At 42.6% G+C, this 22,114-nt stretch overlaps 1 protein-coding gene across 1 annotated transcript in view; it reads left to right on the top strand.

The window, feature by feature from the left end:
* LOC106602450 (gamma-aminobutyric acid receptor subunit rho-2) overlaps positions 1-22,114 on the top strand; it is a 35,446-nt gene that overhangs the window by 5,146 nt on the left and 8,186 nt on the right. The window contains exon 3 of the mRNA XM_014195114.2: positions 21,912-21,979. Coding sequence (XP_014050589.1) covers positions 21,912-21,979 — 68 coding nt within the window. The remainder of the gene's footprint in view (positions 1-21,911; positions 21,980-22,114) is intronic.

Raw genomic sequence — 22,114 nt, 5'->3', positions numbered from 1 at the left:
GGGGCCACACACACACACACACACACACACACACACACACACACACACACACACACACACACACACACACACACACACACACACACACACACACACACACACACACACACACCGTTCAGCGGGGCGTCACAGTGTCATGCAGAGCTGGAAATAGCCTGAGTACAATCATCCCCAACATCCCAACAGAAGGTGCATGGATCTAATCACACTACAATGGAACTGACTAACTCAGGGCTCATACAGTTACAGTCTCCTCTCTTCACCTTGAAGAGAAACACGTATGTGGAATTACACAGGACTAGTACAGAGGAACTAGTGGTGTGTAACTTTCTGCATGCAAATGGCCCAGTAAAGGAGCTTTCCTTGGACAGGCTTGGCTTCCTTTAGTCCCTCCATGCATTTTCAAAGTCTGTGCTTTTTGGGAAGTTTAAAGTGAATGTATGCATGTCGGGACACTGACTTGTAGGCTGCATGCAGTTTGTAGACTTACATTATGCAATTGCTTTGCCCTCTCCTTACAAAAAACACATGTGAAGTTTCACATTACATTTTTTCACTCTTGAATTGTTTTCCACCACTTCTATCTACATCTGGTTTCTCATACAGGAACCGACCAAGCCCGACCCTGCTTAGTTTCAGAGGGAAACCAGTAGTGGTATGCAGGGTGCTATGTTTCTGGAATGAAAGTGCCTAAAATTGCAGCTGGAAAAAAGCCAGCAAAAGCAAAGGCCATGGTAACGTAACCGAATTAGGGAAAATTGCAGGAAAAATGGGTCCGTTTTTATTTAACCGTGTTATCGTTTTACGTGCTCCTAACCAACTGTGTTTTTTTTCTTCATTTTTTTGCATTGTTTGTAACTTATTTTTTAAAAACTTTTTCTGTACATAATGTTGCTGCTACTGTCTCTTATGACTGAAAATAACCTCTGGACATCAGAACAGTGATTACTCACCACGAACTGGCAGAAGCTTTTTTTTCCTTTAACAAGTCCAACGAGCCCGACGTGAAGGACATACTGCTTTTCCGGGAACAGGCCCAAATCCCCGTAATTTGCGTGAAGAGTAGATGGAGAAAAAGAGGACAGAGGTCAGGCTGCCTTCTGAGAATTCGTAGGCGTTCGAATAAACCCCCACTGCCTTCCGTTCTACTAGCTAACACGCAATCATTGAAAAATAAAATAGACGATCTACGACTAAGATTAAACTACCAACGGGACATTACAAACTGTAATATCTTTTGCTTCACGGAGTCATGGCTGAACGACGACATTATCAACATATAGCTGGCTGGTTATACGCTGTATCGGCAGGATAGAACAGCGGCGACTGGTAAGACAAGGGGGGCGGACTATGCATATTTGTAAACAACAGCTGGTGCACGATATCTAAGGAAGTATCTCATGATAAGCTGTAGACCACACTATCTACCTAGACAGTTTTCATCTGTATTTTTCGTAGCTATCTACATACCACCACAGACCGATGCTGGCAATAAGACTGCACGGCGCTCCTAGTGGCGGGGGACTTTAATGCGGGGAAACTTAAATCTGTTTTACCAAATTTCTATCAGCATGTTAAATGTGCAACCAGAGGGAAAAAACTCAAGACCACCTTTACTCCACACACAGAGACGCGTACAAAGCTCTCCCTCGCCCTCCATTTGGCAAATCTGACCATATTTCTATCCTGATTCCTGCTAACAAGCAAAAATTAAAGCAGGAAGCAACAGTGACTCAATAAAAAAGTGGTCAGATGAAGCAGATGCTAAGCTACAGGACTGTTTTGCTAGCACAGACTGGAATATGTTCCAGGATTCTTCCGATGGCAGCGAGGAGTACACCACATCAGTCATTGGCTTCATCAATAAGTGCATCGATGACGTCGTCCCCACAGTGACTGTACGCACATACCCCAACCAGAAGCCATGGATTACAGGCAACATCCGCACTGAGCTAAAGGCTAGAGCTGCCGCTTTCAAGGAGCGGGACTCTAACCTGGAAACTTATAAGAAATCCCGCTATGCCCTCAGATGAACCATCAAACAGGCAAAGCGTCAATACAGGACCAAGATCGAATCGTACTACACCGGCTCCGACGCTCATCGGATGTGGCAGGGCTTGCAAACCATTACAGACTACAAGGGAAGCACTGCCGCGAGCTGCCCGGTGACACGTGCCTACCAGACGAGTTAAACTACTTCTATACTCGCTTCGAGGCAAATAACACTGAAACATGCATGATAGCACCAGCTGTTCCGGATGACTGTGTGATCACGCTCTCCGCAGCCAATGTGAGTAAGACCTTTAAGCAGGTCAACATTCACAAGACAGATTACCAGGACGTATTCTGCGAGCATGTGCTGACCAACTGGGAAGTGTCTTCACTGACATTTTCAACCTCTCCCTGTCCGAGTCTGTAATACAAACATGTTTTAAGCATAGCCCCTGTGCCCAAGAACACTAAGGTAACCTGCCTAAATGACTACCGACCCGTAGCACTCACGTCGGTAGCCACGAAGTGCTTTGAAAGGCTGGTCATGGCTCACATCAACACCATTATCCCAGAAACCCTAGACCCACTCCAATTTGCATACCGCCCCAACAGATCCACAGATTATGAAATCTCTATTGCACTCCACACTGCCCTTTCCCACCTGGACAAAAGGAACACCAATGTGAGAATGCTGTTCATTGACTCCAGCTCAGCATTCAACACCATCATGCCCACAAAGCTCATCACTAAGCTAAGGACCCTGGGACTGAACACCTCCCTCTGCAACTGGATCCTGGACTTCCTGACGGGCCGCCCCCAGGTGGAAAGGGTAGGTAACAACACATCCGCCACGCTGATCCTCAACACAGGGGCCCCTCAGGGGTGCGTGCTCAGTCCCCTCCTGTACTCTCTGTTCACTCATGACTGCATGGCCAGGCACGACTCCAATACCATCATTAAGTTTGCCGATGACACAACAGTGGTAGGCCTGATCACCAACAACGAACGACGAGACAGCCTTTAAGGAGGAGGTCAGAGACCTGGCCGTGTGGTGCGAGCACAACAACCTCTCCCTCAACGTGATCAAGACAAAGGAGATGATTGTGGACTACAGGAAAAGGAGGACCAACCACGACCCCATTCTCATCGACGGGGCTGTAGTAGAGCAGGTTGAGAGCTTCAAGTTCCTTGGTGTCCACATCATCAGAGGAAGGCCCTAAAAATTGTCAAAGACTCCAGCCGCCCTAGTCATAGACTATTCTCTCTGCTACCGCACGGCAAGCGGTACCGGAGTGCCAAGTTTAGGTCCAAGAGGCTTCTAAACAGCTTCTACCCCCAAGCCATAAGACTCCTGAACATCTAATCAAATGGCTACCCAGACTATTTGCATTGCCCCCCCCCTCTTTTACGCAGCTGCTACTCTCTGTTATTATCTATGCATAGTCATTTTAATAACTCTACCTACATGTACATATTACCTCAATTACCTTGCCCAACCGGTTCCCCCGCACATTGACTCTTTACCTGTACCCCCCGTATATAGTCTCGCTATTGTTATTTTACAGCTGCTCTTTAATTACTCGTTCCTTTTATTTCTTATTTGTATTTATTAAACTGCGTTGTTGGTTAGGGGCTTGTAAGTGAGCATTTCACTGTAAGGTCTATACCTGTTGTATTCGCTGCATGTGACTAATACAATTTGATTTGATTTGCTGCTACTGTGTACACAGATATATTACTCCTCTATGGCTGGAATATGGCTCTGCTATGACATTCATCTGCCAACTCGGAAATGTCTCGAACAGCAGTGGTCGCTAACATAATACTGAACCACCCAAGTGGCGTGCTATCCTGTGTATGTGCGCCCTGTCCTGTGTGTGTGTGTGTGTGTGTGTGTGTGTGTGTGTGTGTGTGTGTGTGTGTGTGTGTGTGTGTGTGTGTGTGTGTGTGTGTGTGTGTGTGTGTGTGTGTGTGTGTGTGTTGTGTGTGTGTATTTGTGTGTGTGTGTCCTGTCCCATGTGTATAGTGTGTCCACTCCTTTGGGAGGAACGCTAGAGTAATCGCCACCCAACTGGGATGTTTTTGATTAGCGACAAAATAATTTGTCGCCAAGGCTAAGCAATACTCACTGACGGCTGGCTTAACCCGTAGCCATCTGCTGTAGCCTTAACCCTAGCCTAGCCATCACATCTAGATGTGTATTAACTGCTGTAGCTAGCTGCTAGCCTTAGCTTACCCTGGCCAGTGATACCTAGCCGGCGATGCTAATGATCATGACCAGATTAAGCTGGCAGGGGATCCTCCTGCTGACTGTGTGGATTAGCACATAATGCACTAGGGACTTCTGCTGACAGCTGTTTACCATCCATAACACTGTCTCAACAGACAGACCAGATGTGCTGCCAGGCTGGCTCAGTTGGGCACTAAAGGACACAGACAGTACTGAGTAGTACTAAATAATTACAGTACAGACAGTACTGAGTAGTACTAAGAGTATTACTGTAACATACATTATACTAGCAGTGACATTGTCTTGCTGAACAACTGTTTGGTGGTGACCAGTAGATTTTGGCTGAATACCAAATGGCACCTTGTTTCCTACATTATTTATTTATTTATATATAGGGGATAATGCACATTAATCAACATCAATATTACAATAATGCAACATCCATGTAAATTTGTCGGGGTTAGCCAAAAGCTAATTTGCTCCTGTAGTCCCCGGGCAGGTAAGGGACTTTACACAGCCACTATACAAATACTCACAAAAACAATACAAAATACAAATACATTACATTCAATGATATATAATTCTGTTGGGTTCTGAGAATAGGAAATATTCATGTCACTGAGGGAGAGATGGTAATGTATAACATTTACATTATGTCAGGATATGTTATTGTTAGCCATCAGTTATCCTCTGGGAGGAGAAGAGACACAGTCTGGTACCAGTCACCATGACAGCCATGAGTTGGGGAGGAGTGAGCACTTTGGGGCAGAGGTCAGGTCATATGAAGTGAGGAAGAACAGATATCACTAAAGGTTCTGTCTAGCAACAGAGATGTATTGGCTGTTCAGATGTGTAGGAGGAGACTCAACATAGGAGAAAGGTTGAAATACTAGTGCTCGTGTGAATATGTTCGATCCTTTGGAAAGAATAGACTTGGTTTAAGCTTTCACAGTGTCCATCTGTCACGAGTGCTGTCTTCAAATTCCCCGTCATAAAGGAGCCAAGGCGCAGCGTGCCGGTAATTCCACAGCTTTATTGAAGGAAACCCAAACAATAAACAGGTACGCAGCAAGAAACGTAACGCACTGTGCCATACACACACAGAAATAACAATAACCCACAAACACAGGTGGGGAACAGGCTGCCTAAGTATGATTCCTAATCAGAGACAACGATAGACAGCTGCCTCTGATTAGGAACCATACTCGGCCCAAAACAAAGAAATACAAAAACAACATAGACATACAACACATAGAATGCCCACCCCATGTCACACCCTGACCTAACCAAACAGAGAAAAACGACTCAGGTCAGAGCGTGACACAGTCGAGTTCTTACTCTAATAATTAGAACCTAACAATTCTAACAACAACAACAACAACACTATCATCAACTGTCGTCTTGCATATGAGGAACCACAGATAACTCATGTGTACAGGTTTGGATAGATTTGAGCCATGTTTCAATTTAAATAAAAAAAATACAATAATCAGTGCAGCTTCTCAAGTCCATGGGCATTGCATTCCAGTATATAGTAGCTCTAACAGAGAAGGCAGATTGACCGATTTTACTGTGTCGAAAAGGGACAATGCAATCCCCTCTAGTTACTGCCCTTGTTATCCTGGAGGTGCTTTCCTTGAGCATGATATTCCGGTATAGGGGTGGAGGGGAAAGACCATGCAGGATCTTAAAGACAAGGCTTGCATCTACATAATGTTTAAAGCTATGCAGACTAAATAAATTATGTTTGTCAATTATATGACAATGGTAGTAGCTGTTTGGTTTGTTATCAAAAATCTTAAGTGTTTATTTGTAGAGTGATTCAATTGGTTTCAGAATAGTAGCTCCTGCTTGGGACCAGCATGTGAGGCAATATTTTTTAGTTGAGAACAAGTTCTCATTTACAATTGCGAGCTGGCCAAGATAAAGCAAAGCAGTTCGACACATACAACAACACAGAGTTACACATGGAGTAAAACAAACATACAGTCAATAATACAGTAGAAAAAGAAGTCTATATACAATGTGAGCAAATGAGGTGAGTTAAGGGAGGTAAAGGCAAAAAAGGCCATGGTGGCAAAGTAAATACAATATAGCAAGTAAAACACTGGAATGGTAGATTTGTAGTGGAAGAAAGTGCAAAGTAGAAATATAAATAATGGGGTGCAAAGGAGCAAAATAAATAAATAAATAAATAAATACAGTAGGGGAAGAGGTAGTTGTTTGGGCTAAATTATAGATGGGCTATGTACAGGTGCAGTGATCTGTGAGCTGCTCTGACAGCTGGTGCTTAAAGATAGTGAGGGAGATAAGTGTTTCCAGTTTCAGAGATTTTTGTAGTTCGTTCCAGTCATTGGCAGCAGAGAACTGGAAGGAGAGACGGCCAAAGGAGGAATTGGCTTTGGGGGTGACCAGAGAGATATACCTGCTGGAGCACGTGCTGTCAGAAGATCATAGCCTATATAGTTTGGCGGCCTCCAGAGGAAGGTCTTATAAACCTAAAGTTGGATTATCCAAACTTGACCGTGTTAACCACCTTTGTTCACATGTTTCTTAAATGTCAAGTTGGAGTGCAAAATGACGCCAAGATACCTGAAGTTAGACACATTAACAAGAACAGCTCGTTGGCAGGAATCAATGGATTTCTTAGAGAAGTACATACAAACAGTCTTATTTAAATATGTAAATGCAGGCAAGAATTAGTCATCCATTTAGAAACATGTACCATAGCTTTCAGTTAACTTGTTTACAACTAGTTGTCTATTTTTTGAGTGTACATACAGAACTGTATCGTCTGCATACTGTCACGTCCTGACCAGTAATAGGGGTTATTTGTATTGTAGTTTGGTCAGGACGTGGCAGGGGGTATTTGTTTTATGTGGTTCGGGGTGGTTGGTTGTTTAGAAGGGTGTTTGATTTATTATTTCCGGGTTTTGGGCTATGTTATATGTTTTGTATTTCTATGTTCATTCTAGTATTAGTATTTCTTTGTTTAGGTCATTGGGTGTTGGACTCTCAATTGGAGGCAGGTGTTTCCTAGTTGCCTCTGATTGAGAGTCCTATATATAGGTATGTGTTTGTGTTGGTAGTTGGTGGGAGATTGTACTAGGTATAGCCTTACTGCCCTGTTATTCGTCATTGTTTATTTTGGTTTGTCCTTCTTTGCCAATTCAATAAAATAAGATGAGTGCACGTAACCCTGCTGTGTTTTGGTCCAACAATGATTTTTCTTTATCATCTGATGAAGAAGATTGTGACACATACATTTGCATGTTAACTTGTGGGCAAGCAAGTGGGAGATCATTTATATAGATGGTAAACAGAAGGGGGCCTAATATTGACCCTTGTGGGAACCCAATGTTATAGTAAAGAGAGTCCGACTGAGTGTCCCCCAAACGAACACTTTGACTTCTGTTTGTCAGATAGGAATACATCCAACTAATGACTTCAGTGGACACATTAAGGGAGGATAGTTTGGCTAGGAGGACCTCATGATTCACAGTATCAAAGGCCTTGTTAAGATCCAAAAAGACTGCGCTGACTTCACCACCTATGTCCAGTTTAGATTGAATGTATTTCAGAAAATAGCAATTGGCTCTTTCGGTAGAATGGTTAGTTGTGAATCCAAATTGCATTTGATGTATGGAGTTGCCCTGAATGAGGTGATCAGTCAGATGATCAGCCACCCATCTTTCAGCTACTTTTGATAGCACTGGAAGAATGCGTATAGGTTGGTAATTTTCCACCAGTGTTGGGTCACCAGATTTTAAAACAGGTATCACTGCAGCAGACGTTCAAGCATTGGGGAAGAACCCATATTTGATGGACAGATTAACTAGATGTACAATAGGGGCAATCAGAGAATGTTTGTGTCTCTTCAGGAATACAGTGTCTAGACCAAATACATATTTTGTTCTAGCGCTCTTGAAGAAGCTAGTAATACTGCCCACTGCTGACGCGGAGATTTCAGGAATTCTGAATATTGGTTTATTATTATCTATGGGAGTGAGAACTGTGGTCTTGGTTGAAAATCTTTGAGTCAGTTCCCTGACAGAGTCAACCAAATAAATTGTTAAAGTTAGTGGATTTGAAATTGGAGTCTTGAATTAAAATCCCATTAACCTTTAATTCAATTTAATGTTAGTTTGCTGAGATTTTCCCAAATCACTTTGCCATTTCCTTTCGCTTAATTGATCACTCTAAGAAAGAACTCTGCTTTTGCTTTTTTAAATTGCTTACCACCTTATTTCTCAGTGGTGTAAATATAAGTCTGTCAACATTCTGAGCAGACTTCAGTGCTTTTTTTCAGGGAAGGACCCGTTCTCTCATCTGCCTCCAGAGGTCCTCGTTGAGCCATGGTAGAGAGGTTTTCCGTCTTGGTTTACGTTAAAATTTCAGAGTAAAAGAGGTATCCACTTTGTCAGTAGCTTACAGAAATGTTCTGTATCCAGACTCTGGGTCTTCATTGTGTAACAGATCAGACCAGTCAATTTGACTTATAGCTGCATCTTAAAGTATTATTTTGAACATAAATAAGCTGCACATGTCTCTAAGCCGCAGGTGCCTACCGGTACATTGAAACAAATGAACTTTACAGGCTTTAACGAAGCATGGCTTGTAACAAAAATAAATAGGCTTTAACGAAACACGGCTTGTAACAAAAATCAATAGGCTTTAACGAAACACGGCTTGTAACAAAAATAAATAGGCTTTAACAAAATACGGCTTGTAGTAAAAAATTAGCAGTAAACGGTAGCCTACCAAGAAAGTCATTGCTCCAGACCAAGCTCCCGTGCAGCAGCTCTATTTCCTTTTCCAACAGCCAGATCAATCGCCTTCAACTTGAAAGCTGCATCATATGCATTTGATGGGAAGTTTGAGCGCGCTCGATTTAATCTAAACAGTAAACAAAAAGTTGTTTGACCTTAACCCGTTCGGCAATTTTATTGGTCTAATGAAAGCTTCATGCCGCCAAAAAACTGAGCACGTCACAGAATGTGTTTATTTTTTATTTTTTATTTGAAAGCGGGAAAAATCCATATATTAGCCACGTCATTGTTTAAGCCGCGAGGTTCAAAGCGTGGGAAAAAAGTAGCGGCTTATAGTCCGAAAATTACGGTACTCTGCTCACTTTACAGGATTTCTTTTTATCGTACTGTTGCACATTTATATGTTTCTTAAATCTCTTTTTAGTTTGCTTTCTAACCACCAATGTAACATTGTGGTCAGATATACCAACCAGTTAGTCAGTTAGTGGACTTAGTTATTCGATCAGGTCTGTTAGTAAACACCAGATGAATTTGAGTCTGGGATGACTGTGTTACTCTGGTTGGACCTTGTATTATTTGAGTCAGGTTGAAATAATCTGTGATCTCTTTGAGTTTTTTCCTGCAAGTTTTGTTTTCCAGTTTATATTTAAATCTCCCATGAAGAAGATCTCCTTCTTTTGATCACGTTCTTTAAGCATGGCATTTAGATGGTCATAAAACAAGATATCAGATGTTGGTGGTCGATATAATCCAATAATAGTGAGAGACATATGAGGGGGAAGAAGACATTCAGCTCCATACATTCAAGGTCATTGGCATGTTTCCATATGATACGATTGCATTCAAAGTTATATTTCATGTACATAAGCTATCCACCCCCTCCTCATTAAAGGCAGAAATAGGAGAACATTTCTTCAGCCATGTCTCAGAGAAACAGAAAAAAATCAAGATTGGAGTCATTCAATAAATGTTCTATCTGTTCACTCTTAGAAATAATTCTAAGAATATTCAGATGACCTCCCAATATTCCTCTAGGCTTGGAACGAGGGTCCCAGAGCATTTTAGCCTGATTAACGGTTTGAAAAGTTTCATGGTACAATGTTTAAGGGAAATTAGTTTCTGTCTCGAAGGTGGGTTTTGTTTGGGACATGTATCAAGAGTTGGCATTAAAATGTAATTATCTGCAGATTGCTCATTCTCTTGAAAAGCCATGTTAGCGACAGAGGTTATGCTCACATAAACAGATGTCCTTCTCTGACCAGATAATATAGGCTACTCAATGCAAACATAATGCACTACTTGGGAATAGGGTACCATTTGGGACGTAGCCCGAAGACATGACCAGTTTGCACTGCATTTTTGCATGTCTGTAGGTCGACTTGACCCCAATTTTGCTCCACAAAGCACTTGAGGGCAACATGAAGTCGTTTGACAAAAGTGCATGGAGTTTGCATAAAGACATCACTCTGGGATGTCTTTAGAAACCTTTGATATGCAATATGCTGCCAAGTTTTTTTATGTGGATTTGGAATATTATTTATAATATTACATTAATATTATTCATTAGTTCATACTATTAAATATTTCAATACAAATTGACTCCAGACAGCTTCTGACTGTAGACAGTATAATACTCCTTATAATAACATCTAGGCTGATGCACTGTTACATTCACCACTTAGTTCACTGAGTTGAGATGTCAATGTAAATTGACTGTAAATTGCCATGTGTTGTTTTTTTATTGACATTTTAGGTACAAGCCATCACCATGCTGTCAATTGATTTATCGCAAGTTGTAAAAAAGGAGAACATTGCATTGATGACTACTATGCAGAAACAGTCAGAAACGATTGATCTCCTGGGTCTCTTTTAGGCCAAATGTCAGACTGAACTGGGACAAAGTTGGGGCAAATCGAACCAAGGTCAGAGTGACAGAATGCAAATACACATGATGTTAATGTATGTAACAGAGTGAAACTTCCAGCACTTAGATTAGTTATTGTCTATGCAAGTTATCCCAATTAACCAAAGCCTTTATTTCACCCAGTGATGCAAACAGAAATTGGAAATTGCATCATGTAATAGCAAAGATTTTTTTTTAAATAATTGTTTCCACAGACAAGCTAATAACTATGCATCTTAAAAGGGAGCGGAGAGCCACTTTGATATGCAGTAAATGGCACCCTATTCTCTATATAGGGCACTGTGTACTATATACTAGTCTATATAATGCCCTATGGGTCCTGGTCAAAAGTAGTGCACTATGAAGGGAATGGGGCGCCATTTGGGATGCAACCCTCATCTAATTCTCAGCTCAGATACTCTTGATTGATAATCGAAGACAGATTCAGAAGCGAAAACGTGAAGACGTTCCGCATTAGGTGATTTTGAATCACAGACAATCAAAAAGCAGCTTGCAGGCCAATCCAAATCACAACCTCTTCTGAAATAACATGTCAGCTATTATTACTAATTTCTCTGATAATGTCTTCGCTGGAGTGAATCTGTCTCCATACATGGGGCATTCTACAGAAGTGGTGCAAATTGTAGTCCCACCCCAAAAAACTATATATATATATATATATATATTAAAAAAAACAGTTAAGTCTCCAAACTTTGGACATTTATTTACATCATGATATGTTTTATTTCAATCCAAGGCAATAACAAACATATTATAAAATTAACATTGTACATACTGTATATAGTACATTGTACATAATATAGTACATTGTTTATGCACTTATTTATATTATTTCAATAGAACATCTTGTAGTTTATTTGTAGGTTTTTAACAAATCTTAAAAAAAAAAATGCTCTCCCCTCTTTTGATGTCACTATCGAAACACACACATTGAAAGACTGTAGAATGAATGTGCCTTAAGCCACACCCATACAAATATCACCAGGTGATGGGATTGCACCCCTCTCCAGCATGGCCACATGGTGAGTAGTCTGTTTGCACACATTTTTGAGAAAATGAGTTAGCAAGTTGATAAATCTTCATGTATTTTTAAGTGTCACTACCGAACATCTAATATACAGCAGCGGCAGTGTTATCTCCATTCTAAAGTTGCATGCACCATGCTATACTAACTGAGCTACAGAGGACCACCATGTGGATAGTGGACAAGTGCACACTTCAGGAAAAAGTGTAGCCAGCAGAGGGGCTCCAATGCTCCAAGAGCCCAAACATTTACATATATTTGGCAGAAACATAGGTGTCTTTAATGTGCTATACTGTACTGTGCTCTACTGTACTGTTTACTTGAGTTTCTTACAATTGAAGAAAGGGCCCGTGGACACTTGATCGAGTGGTCTTGGTGTTGGGCCACTGAAGACCACATAAATTCAGTCTTTAATAACCTTTTACTGCAGTGGGTTAAATCAGGGTCACACAGAGTGTTTCTTGGTAGTCTTAAACAAAGTATAAAAAGTATACACCTCACAAACATGGTTATGTGCTTAAAAAAAAGACACCTGTACCATGTCAGATATATATATATATATATATGTGTGTGTATTACATTTTGAGTTTTCATACAAATATTACACTTTATATACATCACAGAAGACTGAAATTTAACAAAACCATTTGACATAGAAACACTGGATTTTCAGTCATTTGACCTCAGGAAAGGGGGACCTTGTCATGGCCTCAACTCACCGGGTCTGGATCTTGGGACCAATGTCCTGGCATAAATCGTGGTCTCGGCTCCTGGATATATATTACCTTAGTCTTTGGTTTACAAACCATATGCATCCCAATTTGAAAAAGACAATGCTCTCTGATCATTGACTACTTTTAAATGGTGGAAACCCCCTAATTTGGTATGCAAATAACATTTCTAAAAGTAATTTGTAATAGAAGGTTAAAAATGATCACTACTGTGCATGGTTCTCCCTTTTATTGCAACTCTTTCACTCTGCTTCGGTAGTGACAAATTTAGTGGGGTGGTAAAAAATTCAGGTAAATATTTCAAATATGCAACACAAACAAATTGTGTGATGAGTATACACTGAGTGTACAAAACATTACGGACGATCTTCCTAATATTGAGTTGCACCCCACACACACACACTTTCTCAACAGTTTCCCGTGTGTATCAAGAATGGTCCACCACCCAAAGGACATCCAGCCAACTTGGCACAAATGTGGGTAGCCTTGGAGTCAATATGGGCCAGCATCCCCGTGGAACACTCATTTTCCGAGTCAGATTTGTTTGTTTGGGGGATGTCTGTAAACACAGCAGGAGTTTTAAAATGGCCTTTTTGTCTGGCATCTCGCAAACACAGGCCGTGTCTAGACTTGACAGTTCATGTAGCTTTTGTATTCTGATCATAGAATTCAGAAAATGTCATGCGTCTACACCTACCATGTCTACGTTGTGTCCAGATTCCCTTGTCCCGCGCTATATTCAAATTCTAGTATGCCGTCTGCAAACGGCAGAACAGGCTAAATCTGTTAATAACACAACAACTTGATGGCAGTAACCAAGTACTGTAACTAACTACCCAGCTAACCTATGTAACCAGCCAGCAAGCTAGTTAGCAAAGCTAAAGAGATTGCAAACAGGTTAGCATAACAAAAATGTTTCCAAATCAAATTTATTTATAAAGTCCTTCTTACATCAGCTGATATCTCAAAGTGCTGTACAGAAACCCAGCTTAAAACCCCAAACAGCAAGCAATGCAGGTGTAGAAGCACGGTGGCTAGGAAAAACTCCCTAGAAAGGCAGGAACCTAGGAAGAAACCTAGAGGAACCAGGCTATGAGGGTTGGCCAGTCCTCTTCTGGCTGTGCCGGGTAGAGATTATAACAGAACATGAACAACAAGATGTTCAAATGTTCATAAATGACCAGCATGGTCAAATAATAATAATCACAGTGGTTGTCGAGGGTGCAACAGGTCAGCACCTCGGGAGTAAATGTCAGTTGGCTTTTCATAGCCGATCATTCAGAGTATCTCTACCGCTCCTGCTGTCTCTAGAGAGTTGAAAACAGCAGGTCTGGGACAGGTAGCACGTCCGGTGAACAGGTCAGGGTTCCATAGCCGCAGGCAGAACAGTTGAAACTGGAGCAGCACCACGGCTAGTGTTGGCTAGCTGGCTAGTGTTTATGAAGACAGAAAACACGTTCAACGTTTAATGAAAAAAGGTGCCCATCTTCTTTTGGATTGGATTGGCGGATCGCATCCAATTTAAGGTGCATACACTGCCACCTACAGCCTACCTACATGAAATTCTTTGCGATACAATACTCAATGAACTCAATCTTATTCTTATTTTTCTTCTGTGGGTTTAATGGTGAACTACACATTGACAAAAAAACTAAAACTCCCCACTTCTTCCTTCCTTCCTTCAAATCTCCATATCACCCTTCTCAGGTTCTATGGCCTGAGAGGATGGTAAAACTTGTGACAAAACTCCATGCAACTGCACATTCTGTTGCACCCACAATAATATATATTTTTCTGGACTTCCTCTCCACCTTGGCAGTGCCATTAATCACCATAGCTATAAAGGCCACAAAGTCCACCTTCTTAACTTTTAAATATCTGAATCTTGCTGGTGACCGGCAACCCCTGCAGCAAAGGCCTACCTACCACCTCTTCAGGACCACTATTCGAACCCTCAACCCCTTTAACAGCCTCTGCATATGACATGCTCTGGACTGCCCTGACTTTGGCCACCTCATTCTCGTTCACCCTTGTTGGGTATTCTGAAGACATGGCTTCATGGTTCTCACCACAGTTACAACATATCACATCTTCATTCCTTTTATAAGATAGGATATGATCTTTCCCACAACTTGAACATCACAGCTTTTCCTTTCTACAAACACTTTAAATATGTCCAAATGCTTTACAGTGATCACACTGCATTGGTCTTGGAACAAAAGCTCTGACTCTGTAGTTTATATATCCCAATTGCTCTTTTAGTTGATACTCCATATCAAAAACAAAATTAGATATCCTCTTCACTTTATCTTCATTCACCACACGATTCATCCAACAAGCATCAATCACTCCAGGAATATTTTTTATTTCTGCAGTATCAACTTCCCACCAAACTCCAGGTATTACCACCATGAGGGGTGTCCTTTCCCGAAGAAACACTCACGACACTTAAAACTCAAATCGGTTGATAAGCAACACACATTCCTTCTGATCCTCAGAAATACAAAAAATCTAAACAAGCCCACCTCTCGTGATCCTCATAGACTTCACTTTACCCAACACTCTCTCTACCAGTTTGGATAGCTCAAATGGATTCAAGATTTGACATCCATCCAGCTGATCCTCATCAATAAATCGTACTCCTACAAGACAGGAAGTGACATTCTCAGCACTATGCACTACTTTTCGCCTTTCTCCATTTATTTGAACAATATTCCACTTCTCCTCGATTCCGCCGCCATTAGATGCACAAACCACAACGGTGTCTGCTTCCTCAATCTTTTCCCCGGTCATCGTCGTCTTCTTCTACGAGGTTTAACGGCGGTTGGCATCCAATTTGTTGCATTTCCGCCACCTACTAGACTGGAGTACAGCTCCCTTATACTTTGCTTGAAAAATAAAAATGTACTAAGTAAATACCCTACCATCTAACACTACACTCACTAATTTCAACATTATATAAAATTAACACCACCCTACTCCACTAATTAAATGTATTTATTCCTACCTCATGCCATCATCCTGAAAGGATGGGACATCACGACTTAACACACCCTGCAACTCTTCTGATGTCAAGTCTCGCACACCCAAATACCTCTCTGCAGCTGCCACCACAACTTCAATTTTCTGCGACTTCCGTTCCATCCCTGCAGTACAGTTGATAACCATTGCTATAAATACTAAAAATCCAATCTTACTGAAACTTAAATCACTTTTTGGCCTATCCCTCTGTACTGGTAAATCTCTACTACTCTCACCCCTCCTCCCCCTTAGCCCATCTTCCTCTACTTTCTTCACTGCCTCAGCTAATGACAACTTCTGCACTACTCTAACCTTGGAAACCGCAACCTGCCTCTCTCGCACGGGGCATTTCTGATCCCCAGCTCCATGGGCACCCCTACAATTAACGCATTCCACTACTTTCCCCAATGCTACACATTCCTTTGTCTCATGCCCTTCTGCACATTTCTCACCCCTTCAACCCTCCCTCCTACACACTGCCCATAAGCTTGACACCTGTAACATCTTTATGTATTCGGCACATACGCTCATACAGGATAACTTATATATCCTAACTTCACTTTGTCGGGCAAAGACTCAACTTCAAAACTCAGAAGAACAGACAATGACTCTTCTGTTTCCCCACTCTCGCATCAAACGACGAGCATCACCTACACCGGAAATCTTTCCCCTCAGCTGGTCAACTTTTATATTTACTGCTACCCCAGTTATCACTCTTTTCATTGGTTCCCTTTTCTTGAGAATGAAACAATTCACTTTTCTTGCCCCCATTCGTTTTACTCTGAGCGCATTCTCCCTCTGACCAACAGAAACACAAACAATTATCACTAGACCACTTCTGGTTACCCTCACCGATTCCACATTACCCAACTCTTTTTTTCACCCACTGTGAAACCACAAATGGATCAGCCAAAAGGCAAGGGTCCACTTTATCTACTTTTTCTAGTATTTCTAAAATAATGTGAAGGGAAAGGTGAAAAAATATACTCCTAACATTCAAAAGTGAACAAAAAACGAAAACTGTACTCCTTCAGTCATATTCAAATGTCTATTTAGATCCCTAAACAGGCTCAGGAACCTGGGAGGGGGAATCTCTTTATTCAGTATTCCCTGTAACAGGTCCTGTTTAGGGATCCGGGTGGTCATTTGATTAATTGTTTATGGCTTGGGGGTAGAAGCTGTTAAGGAGCCATTTGGACCTAGACTTGGCGCTCTGGTGCCGCTTGCTGTGCGGTAGCAGGGAGAACAGTCTATTACTTGGGTGACTGGAGTCTATGACAATTTTTTTGGTCCTTCTTCTGACACAGCCCAGTATGTATGTCCTGGATGGCAGGAAGCTTGAACCCAGTGATGTACTGGGCCGTACGCACTACCCTCTGTAGCGTCTTATGGTCGGATTCCGAGCAGTTGCCATACCAGGCGGTGATGAAACCGGTCAGGATTATCTGGATGGTGCAGCTGTAGAACTTTTTGAGGATCTGGGGACCAGGCCAAATCTTTTCAGTCTCCTGAGGGGGAAAAGGTGTTGTCGTGCCCTCTTCACGACTGTCTTGGTGTGTTTGGACCATAATAGTTTGTTGGTGATGTGGACACCAAAGAACTTAACTCTCGACCCTCTCCACTACAGCCCCGTCGATGTGAATGGGGTGCGCGTTCAGCCCTCCTTTTCCTGTAGTCCACGATCAGCTCCTGTGTCTTGCTCATGTTGAGGGAGAGGTGGTTGTCCTGGCATCACACGGCCAGGTCTCTGACCTCCTCCCTATAGGCTGTCTCATTGTTGTCGGTGATCAGGCCTACCACTGTTGTGTCATCAGCAAACTTAAAGATGATATTGGAGTCTTGCTTGGCTACGCAGTCGTGGGTGAACAGAAAGTACAGGAGGGGACTAAGCACGCACCCCAGAGGGGCCCCCATGTTGAGGATCAGCATGGCAGATGTGTTGTTGCCTACCTTTAGCACCTGGGTGCGACCCGTCAGGAAGTCCAGGATCCAGTTGCAGAGGGAGGTGTTTAGTCCCAGGGTCCTTAGCTTAGTGATGAGCTTTGTGGGCACTATGGTGTTGAATGCTGAGCTGTAGTCTATGAACAGCATTCTCACATAGGTGTTCCTTTTGTCCAGCTTGGAAAGGGCAGTGTGGAGTGCGATTGAGATTGCATTATCTGTAGATCTGTTGGGGCGGTGTTTGAGTTGGAGTGGGTCTAGAGTTTACAGGATGATGGTGTTGATGTGAGCCATGACCAGCCTTTCAAAGCACTTCATGGCTACCGACGTGAGTGCTATGGGGCGTTAGTCATTTAGGCAGGTTACCTTCACTTTCTTGGGCACAGGGACTATGGTGGTCTGCTTGAAACATGTAGGCATTACAGACTCGGTCAGTGAAGACACTTGCCAGTTGGTCTGTGCATGCTCTGAGTTCACGTCCTGGTAATCCGTCTGGCCCCGCGGCCTTGTGAGTGTTGACCTGTTTTAAAGAGAACGTCTATGGAGAGCGGGATCACACAGTTGTCCTGAACAGCTGGTGCTCACATGCATACTTCAGTGTTGCTTGCCTCAAAGCGAACATAAAAGGCATTTAGCTCGCCTGGTAGGCCTGCGTCACTGGGTAGCTCGCAGCTGAGTTTCCCTTTGTAGTCCGTAATAGTTAGTAAGCCCTGTCACATTCGATGAGCGTAGGAGCCGGTGTAGTAGGATTCAATTTTAGTCCTGTATTGACGCTTTGCCTGTTTGATGGTTCGTCTGAGGGCATAGCGGGATTTCTTATAAGCTTCCGGATTAGTGTCCCGCTCCTTGAAAGCGGCAGCTCTAGCTTTTAGCTCAGTGTGGATGTTGCCTGTAATCCATGACTTCTGTTGGGGATCTATACGTACAGTCACTGTGGGGACAAAGTTGTCGATGCACTTATTGATGAAGCTGGTGACTGAGGTGGTATACTCCTCAATGCCATTGGATGAATCCCGGAACCTATTCCAGTCTGTGCTAGCAAAACAGTCCTGTAGCGTAGCATCTGCTTCATCTGACCACTTCCGTGTTGAGCGAGTCACTGGTACTTCCTGCTTTAGTTTTAGCTTGTAAGCAGGAATCAGGAGGATAGAATTATGGTCAGATTTGCCAAATGGAGGGCGAGGGAGGGCTTTGTATGCGTCTCTGTGTGTGGAGTAAAGCTGGTCTAGAGATTTTTTCCCTCTGGTTCCACATGTGACATGCTGGTAGAATTTAGGTAAAACTGTAACGTTTACACTGGGAGTCGTGAAGCAAGTACAGGGAGTGAATTAAGTAATAAATGAAACATGGAACAAAACAAGAAACACGAGTAGCATACATACATAGAACACAGGAATAGGATCAGAGTCAATAATACCTGAGGAAAGAACCAAGGGGGGTGATAGATATAGGGGTGGTAATTAGGAAGGTGATGGAGTCCAGGTGAGTGTCATGAGGTGCAGTTGGTGGCAGATGTGCGTAATGATGAGACAACTGGCGACATCGAGCGCCGGGAGAGGGGGAGCGGGAGTAAACATAACAATTCCCCCTCCCTGACGTGCGGCTCCAGCCGCCGGGATACACCAACCAGAGGGACGGTCCCGAGAACCAGGAGCGTGCCTGTCGCTTCTGCTGAGGTGCGGGAGCCTGACGAGCCGGCTGAGGCGCGGGAGCCTGACGAGCCGGCTGAGGCGCGGGAGCCTGACGAGCCGGCTGAGGCGCGGGAGCCTGACGAGCCGGCTGAGGCGCGGGAGCCTGACGAGCCAACCCGAGGCTTGAGAAACTGTTGAGCTTGAGAACCTGTCGAGCCAGCCGAGGCAAGGAAGCCTAATGAGCCAGCTGAGGCATCCCTGGTTGCGTCGGCACTTGGACCCGACGTCACCAGTAAAAAAAAAAGATAAATCCCTGTTGCTTCCCCTTGGTGAGGCGTTATTCTGTAACGTATATGCTGGGAGGCGGGAAGCATGTACAGGGAGTGAATTTAATAATAAATGAAACAAAGCAAGAAACACGAGTAACGTACAGAACACAGGAACAGAATCAGAGTCAACAATTGAGGAAAGAACCAAGGGGAGTGACAGATATAGGGGAGGTAATCAGGAAGGTGATGGAGTCCAGGTGAGTGTCGTGGGGCGCAGGTGCACGTAACAATGGTGGCAGGTGAGCATAATGATGTGATAACTGGCAAGGTCGAGCACCAGAGAGGGGGAGCGGGAGTAAACGTGACAAAAACTGATTTAAGTTTGCCTACATTAAAGTCCCCGGCCGCTAGGAGCGCCGCTTCTGGATGAGCATTTTCTTGTTTGCTTATGGTCTTATACAGCTCGTTGAGTGCGGTTTTAGTGCCAGCATCGGTCTGTGATGGTAAATAGACGGCTACGGAAAATCTAAATGTAAACTCTCTTTGTAGATAGTGTGGTCTACAACTTATCATGGGGTACTCTACCTGAGGCGAGCAATATCTCGAGACTTCCTTAATATTAGACATCTGTACATTGATCTTGTACTGGTATATAGCTCCATTCTTGTGTATTTTATTTAATTCCTCGTGTTACTATTTTATTTTTAAACTCTGCATCGTTGGCAAGCACTCGTAAGCAAGCATTTTACGATAAAGTTGTATTCGGAGCATGTGACAATTTTGATTTGATTTGAATATGGGCCTTGGTCCTCTATTGAATTACACAGATGTAAGTGTTACTCACTGCTGGCCACTGTGGGTGGAACAGAGGTACTGCAAGGCCATTACATGAAAGACAAGAGTACAGTCAGAGGTTTTTTGGGTACTTGCCCTACTTTTAGTACCAGAATACAGTTGCGTAATTTATCCAGCGTAATTTGTACTAAACCCCAACGTTTCCGCTCCCGTTTACAGTACCAGTCAAAAGTTTGGACACACCAACACATTCAAGTTTTTTTTCTTTATTTGTACTATTTTCTACATTGTAGAATAATAGTGAAGACATCAAAACTATGGAATAACACATATGAAATCATTTAGTAAGCAAAAAAGTGTTAAACAAATCAAAATACACTACCGTTCAAAAGTTTGAGGTCACTTAGAAATGTCCTTGTTTTTGAAAGAAAAGCAATTTTTTTTGTCCATTTAAATAACATCAAATTGATCAGAAAAACAATGTTGACATTGTTAATGTTGTAAATGACTATTGTAGCTAGAAACGGCTGATTTTTAATGGAATATCTACATAGGCGTACAGTGGCCCATATTCAGCAACCATCACTCTTGTGTTCCAATGGCATGTTGTGTTAGCTAATCCATGTTTATCCATGAGCACAGCTGAAAACTGTTGTTCTGATAAAGAAGCAATAAAACTGGCCTTCTTTAGACTTGTTGAGTATCTGGAGCATCAGCATTTGTGGGTTCGTTTACAGGCTCAAAATGGCCAGAAACAAAGACCTTTTTTCTGAAACTCGTCAGTCTAAACTTGTTGTGAGAAAAGAAGGCTATTCCATGTGAGAAATTGCCAAGAAACTGTAGATCTCGTACAACGCTGTGTACTACTCCCTTCACAGAACAGCGCAAACTGGCTCTAACCAGAATGGAAAGAGAAGTGGGAGGCCCCGGTGCACAACTGAGCAAGAGGACAAGTACATTAGAGTGTCTAGTTTGAGAAACAGATGCCTCACAAGTCCTCAACTGGCAGCTTCATTAAATAGTACCCGCAAAACACCAGTCTCAACGACAACACCGAAGAGGCGACTCCGGGATGCTGGCCTTTTAGGCAGAGTTCCTCTGTCCAGTGTCTGTGTTCTTTTGCCCATCTTAATCTTTTATTTTTATTGGCCAGTCTGATGGCTTTTTTTCTTTGCAACTCTGCCTATTAGGCCAGCATCCCGGAGTTGCCTCTTCACTGGTGACATTGAGTCAGGTAATGCAACGACAAAGCAATGATTTTGCTTTGAAGTTCAACGCTGATCGTTCTCCTAATTGCCTGTGGAAGAATCCAGCTCAATCACTGTAACCAGGTATCACCATCTATGTGCCACCTGACATGCCATACTGTAGTTTGTAGGAAGAAAAAGAGGGTGATATGCATATCTTAAATTTAACAATACCGGTGCTGGACTAAGAAATAATACTGAGATGAAGGAATGAGAGGCCTGCACAACGAATATTGCTTCTCCCCAACGCTTTATTTCTGCACCCAAATATACAAATGTCTTCATCTTTTTGTACAAATATGTTTTTCTATGTGGTTTCTTTGGTTTTGTTTTCCAGGCCCGGCTATCCCTGTTGGAGTGGACGTACAAGTGGAAAGCTTGGACAGCATCTCAGAAGTAGACATGGTAGGTTAAGGCTAACGAATTTTTGTAATACCATTAGTTAGGACACAAAAACTTCCAACTGCGCATTGTGGAAATAAACTTATAGTAAATTACCCACATCATTAACACTTATGCCATTTCTTCCTGAATCCAAAT

Source organism: Salmo salar, chromosome ssa01 (genome assembly GCF_905237065.1).
Source record: "Salmo salar chromosome ssa01, Ssal_v3.1, whole genome shotgun sequence".
NCBI classification, from domain to species: domain Eukaryota; kingdom Metazoa; phylum Chordata; class Actinopteri; order Salmoniformes; family Salmonidae; genus Salmo; species Salmo salar.
Note: the sequence above shows the minus strand (reverse complement) of the source record. Positions and strands in the feature narration are given on the sequence as shown.